Source organism: Lampris incognitus, chromosome 3, assembly GCF_029633865.1.
Source record: "Lampris incognitus isolate fLamInc1 chromosome 3, fLamInc1.hap2, whole genome shotgun sequence".
In the NCBI taxonomy this organism is placed as follows: Eukaryota; Metazoa; Chordata; class Actinopteri; order Lampriformes; family Lampridae; genus Lampris; species Lampris incognitus.
Genome location: NC_079213.1, coordinates 107,440,343 through 107,445,342, shown reverse-complemented (window position 1 = coordinate 107,445,342; position 5,000 = coordinate 107,440,343). Strand labels below are relative to the sequence as shown.

The window sequence follows — 5,000 nt, the reverse complement described above, 5'->3', positions numbered from 1 at the left end:
TTTTGTTTTTAAATAGAGAATCAAAACAGTGGAAAAAAGGTTGAATTGTACGCGCGCTTTCCATGCCCTGTGTTTAAAACATCTATCATTAGTTTCCTGACATACAGTGGACATAAAAAGTCTACACACTCCTGTTAAAATGGCAGGATTTTGTGACGCAAAGAAATTAAATCGAGAGAGATCATGTCAGAACTTTTTACACATTTAATGTGAAATTGCAACCTATGAAAATAAAGTATAGGGGGGGAAATACAAAACTGAGAATAACCTGGTTCATAAGTGTACACACCCTTTTTATAACTGGGAGTTATAAAAGGGATCACCGGATCGAATCCCCGTGTTGCCTCCGGCTTCGTTGGGCCTCCCTACAGACACAATGGGCCGTGCCTGTGGGTGGGAAACCGGATGTGGCTGTGTCCTGGTCGCTGCACCAGCGCCTCCTCTGGTCGGCCGGGGTGCCTATTCAGGGGGAGGGGGAACTGGGGGGGGAATAGCGGGATCCTCCCACGCGCTATGTCCTCCTGGCGAAACTCCTCACTGTCAGGTGAAAAGAAGCGGCTGGTAACTCCACATGTATCGGAGGAGGCATGTGGTAGTCTGTAGCCCTCCCCGGATCAGCAGGGGGGATGGAAGCAGCAACCGGGACGGCTCGGAAGAGTGGGGTGATTGGCCGGGACACAATTAGGGAGAAAAAAACATCCAAAATAGAAAGGAAAAAAAAATTTGGGAGTGTGACTGTGTTGAGATTAACCAATCACAGTCATGTTAAACAGTAGTTAGTATACACCTGCCATCAACTGACGTGACCGAGATTAAGCCCAAATAAAGTTCAGCTGTCCCGCTAGGATTTTCCTGGCATCTTTTCGGTTGCACGTCCACAAACAGTTACAAAGCATGAATGGGATCTCATTGTTGAAGGGCATCGTCAGGAGAGGGGTACAAAAGAATTTCCAAGGCATTCGATAAACCCATCATAGAACACAGTGAAGACAACCATCAACAAGTGGTGAAAATATGGCACAACAGTGGCATTACCAAGAACAGGACGTCCCTCCATAATTGATGAGAAGACGAGGAGCAGACTGGTCAGGGAGGCTGACAAGAGGCCTACGGCCACACCGGAGGAGCTGCAGAAATGTCTGCCAAGTTCTGGTTGCTCCCTACATGTGACAACAACCGCCTGTGCTCTTCATATGTCTGGGCCATGGGGTAGGGTGGCAAGACGAAGAAAAAACAAACATCCAAGGCCGGCTAAATTTTGCAAAAAGATTCCTCCACTCTCCGAAAACCACGTGGAAAAAGGTGTTGTGGCCTGACGAGACCGAGGTTGAACATTTTGGCCATAATTCCAAAACATATGTTTCGTGCAAAAACAGCACGTCACCAAAAGAACACCATACCCACGATGAAGCATGGTGGTGGCAGCATCATGGCTTTGGGGCTGCTTTTCTTCTGCCAGAACTGGGGCTTTAGTCGAGGTGGAGAGAATAATGAGCAGCTCCAAATACCAGCGGATGCTGGTGCAAAACCTTCAGGCATCTGCTCGAAAGACGGGAGAGGAATTTCACCTTTCAGCACAACAACGACCCAAGGCATCCATCCAGATCGACAAAGGAATGGCTTCACCGAAAGATCAACGTTTTGGAAAGGCTCAGCCAGAGCCCAGACCTGAATCCAATAGAACAGGGATAGGCAACATGGTCCAGAAAGGTCCAGTGTGGGTGCAGGTCTTTGTTCCAACCAAGCAGTTACACACCTGATTCTATAGATCAACCAATAGACTTTGCTAAGGACCTGTGTGTAACTCCTTGGTTGGAACAAAGACCTGCACCCACACCGGACCTTTCTGGACCATGTTGCCTATCCCTGCAATAGAACATCTGTGGGGTGACCTGAGGAGGCTTGTGCACAGGAGATGCCCTCACAATTTGATGCATCTAGAAAGTTTTTGCAAGGAAGAGGGGGGAAATATTGCCAAGTAAGATGTGCCAGGCTGAAAGACTCTTACCCATAAAGACTTGAATGCTGGAATAATATCAAAAGGTACTTCAACCAAGTATTAGTTTAGGGGCGTGCACACTTATGCAACCAGGCCATTATAAGTTTCTTATTTTTATTTTACAAGCTAGCTTTGCAGAATTGTTCTTGGCTTTGTAGAATCTACACAAAACAACTACAGTGAAACTGTTTGCCAATGATTCATCACATTAGCATGAATGATTTATTGTTGCTTAAAAAGTCCATGGAGCCCAACCAGCCTTTATTATCTATATCTTATTGTTTTGGATCAAATTTCAACTTGCTAAGAGCAAAATGCTACACAAGTATAAGGGAGTACTCTTGAGCTACTTCTGTAGCTTTGAGCCTTTCAATGCGACACCTCCCTTACAAGACGGATACCTGTGGTCTTCACTCATTGTGTTGTCAAGCCTGTGTCGAACAATTCTCACACTAGGGAAGCCCGACCACAGGCTGTTTTCCTGCCAACAACAACAGCTGCCATGGCAGCACGATGGGAGGTCCACATTTATAACGGGGCGCCACTTTTTCTGAAAAGGTTAAGAGGATAATTTTGCACCTATTTGCCTTATAAATGCACACATCGGTGTGTGTGCAAATGCATCTATCTGTATGTGGGTGTGCGCGTGTGCTCTGCTGGGAAGAGGCTGTACATAATAAAAATGTGCTGATATGCATGCTAGTCCTCCGCCGACTCATGCCTGCTGTGAGTAATGTACATACAGTAAGTACACCAACAACTGCAGCCTTGTTACAAAGTGTGTGTCTGTGTTATCTGAGGGGGAAAGGCAGTGAGCTGTTTTTAAATGTATCCCTGGTAGCCCATGTTTTGACCAAATAATTTATCTGCTGCAGCATGACATCCAAAACACAACAACCGCTGTCATCATTAATACTTGGCGTCTTCTGTGCATGTTTATGTAGTTGAGGGCAACAGTTGTGGAAGCCTTAGCAAATCCTGCTATACCCTCCCTGCCTCCTGCACCTCTAACACCACTGAGATAGCCCGGCATTAGTTTACCAAGTCGACTATAGCCCGGCTGAGAGTCCTGCCTGTGAATGACAGTCACACAGGAGTAACAGCAGTGCCGAGTCTACGGCGAGTAGTTTTAAGAAGAAGACTACTTTGCAGAGTTGGAAAGGCTGTAAATCTTACATTTACTGCTCTTTTGTAGTGATGGGGGGGGGGGAGAGAGGAGGAGAGAGAGAGAGAGAGTAGAGAGGAGGGGAGAGAGAAACAGAAGAGAGGAGGGGAGCGAGAGAGAGAGAGAGAGCACAAAAGCGCCAAATCCACTTCCACACCAGTGCATTGCTTCAAAGTACAAGCCAAATCACTGGCGAAGCACATGGAGGACGAAATCTCCGACAAGTGCAAGACGGAGCAAGGATCCCACTCAGCAACTCAAAAAATGTCTTGGCTTTTTCTGCACTGCTCGTTCGCTAAACCATTTCAATCTGAACATGCACTCGTTAAAACTGCCATAGTCTCAAGAGGAAATAAGGGACAGCCACTTGCGTCACTGATCATACAGGGGGGGGGGGGGGACCTGTGGTAAATTAGTTTACACAGGTTATGTGCTATAAGTGATAACAACACAAGGAAGTAAAGTGTGCTTTCATGAAGTACAGGCTCACCCGTATTCTCCTCATCGCAGCCACAATCTCCACCCGGCTGTTCGGCCGCGTCACGTCCAGACTGCCGATGTACTGCAGCCACACACAGCAAAGTGAGACAAAACCACAACAACAACAACCCGTTAGCAACACAATCACTGATGGACCTGGTAGGAAAAAGTTGTTTGAAATGACAACAGTGACCCATTCATGAAGCGATCGTGAAAATATATGAGGAAATTTGGGTTTGAAGGAGTCTGATAGTATAGTATAGTATAGTATGGTATGGTATAGTGTAGCATAGCATAGTATAGTATATTGTAGTATAGTATATTATAGTATAGTAGAGTATGGTATGGTATAGCACAGTATAGCATAGTGTAGTACAGTATAGTATAGCATAGTATATTGTGTGTAGTAGAGTAGAGTAGAGTATGGTATAGCACAGTATAGTATAGTGTAGTACAGTACAGTATAGTGTAGTACAGTATAGTATAGCATAGTATATTGTAGTGTAGTAGAGTATAGCACAGTATAGCACAGTATAGTATAGCGTAGTACAGTACAGTACAGTATAGTATAGCATAGTATATTGTAGTACAGTACAGTATAGTATAGCATAGTATATTGTAGTGTAGTAGAGTAGAGTATAGTATGGTATAGTATAGTACGGTACAGTATAGTACAGTACAGTACAATATAGTATAGTAGGGACTACACCTCTGGTGAATCGTCAACTCTGTCCGTCTTAAACTAATTAACTTAAGCGCTTTTTTAGTCTAAATCTCTGCTCTAATTATCCGCGTGGACACAACACGCCGGTGACAGGTTACTTCAGACGGGAGTTGTGGAACAAGGCGAGCGAGGAGCGACGGAGGAGCGACGGAGGAGGAGCTGGTTGTAGACACGCACTGCTCGGCTCCCAGCGTCCGTGGTGTACCGCTGGACCGCTGGCGGCGAGACCCGCGGCCGCCGTGGGAGCAGCGAAACAGCGTAAGTCACGGAATACATGCTTCTGACGTCATGTTCTCCCTCGTTTTTTTTTTTGTTGTTTTTTTTTCACTTTCTTTCTGCACGGTGTGCAAAAAGGAAAGGAGGCCACGGCCGGTACGGCGGGACTTCACCTTTGCCTCGAAGTTGATCCCATGCTGGAAGGCTTCCTCGTTGTGCAGCGGAATTCTCAAATCATGGCCATCATCCACGAGGTTATACTTGGTCTTCCCGGGCATGGTCGCGGAACTTAAATCCTAAAACAACGACCGGTTCGTTCGAAACGTTTTTTTTTTCTTCTCAAAAACGAGAAAATAAATTTTGTAAAAAAAAAAAATTTTTTTTTAAAAATTCGTCCCGAAACGAGCCGATACTAC

At 45.5% G+C, this 5,000-nt stretch overlaps 1 protein-coding gene across 2 annotated transcripts in view; it reads right to left on the bottom strand.

Annotated features, from left to right (window-relative positions):
• Positions 1–4,957, bottom strand: part of LOC130110130 (carboxyl-terminal PDZ ligand of neuronal nitric oxide synthase protein-like) — a 422,458-nt gene extending 417,501 nt beyond the window's left edge. For both annotated transcript variants that reach the window (XM_056277124.1, XM_056277125.1), the window contains exons 1-2: positions 4,758–4,957; positions 3,655–3,726 (exon numbers count right to left, since the gene is read on the bottom strand). In XM_056277124.1, coding sequence (XP_056133099.1) covers positions 3,655–3,726; positions 4,758–4,862 — 177 coding nt within the window. In that variant the 5' untranslated portion in view covers positions 4,863–4,957. The remainder of the gene's footprint in view (positions 1–3,654; positions 3,727–4,757) is intronic.
• Between the last annotated feature and the right edge of the window lie 43 nt (positions 4,958–5,000).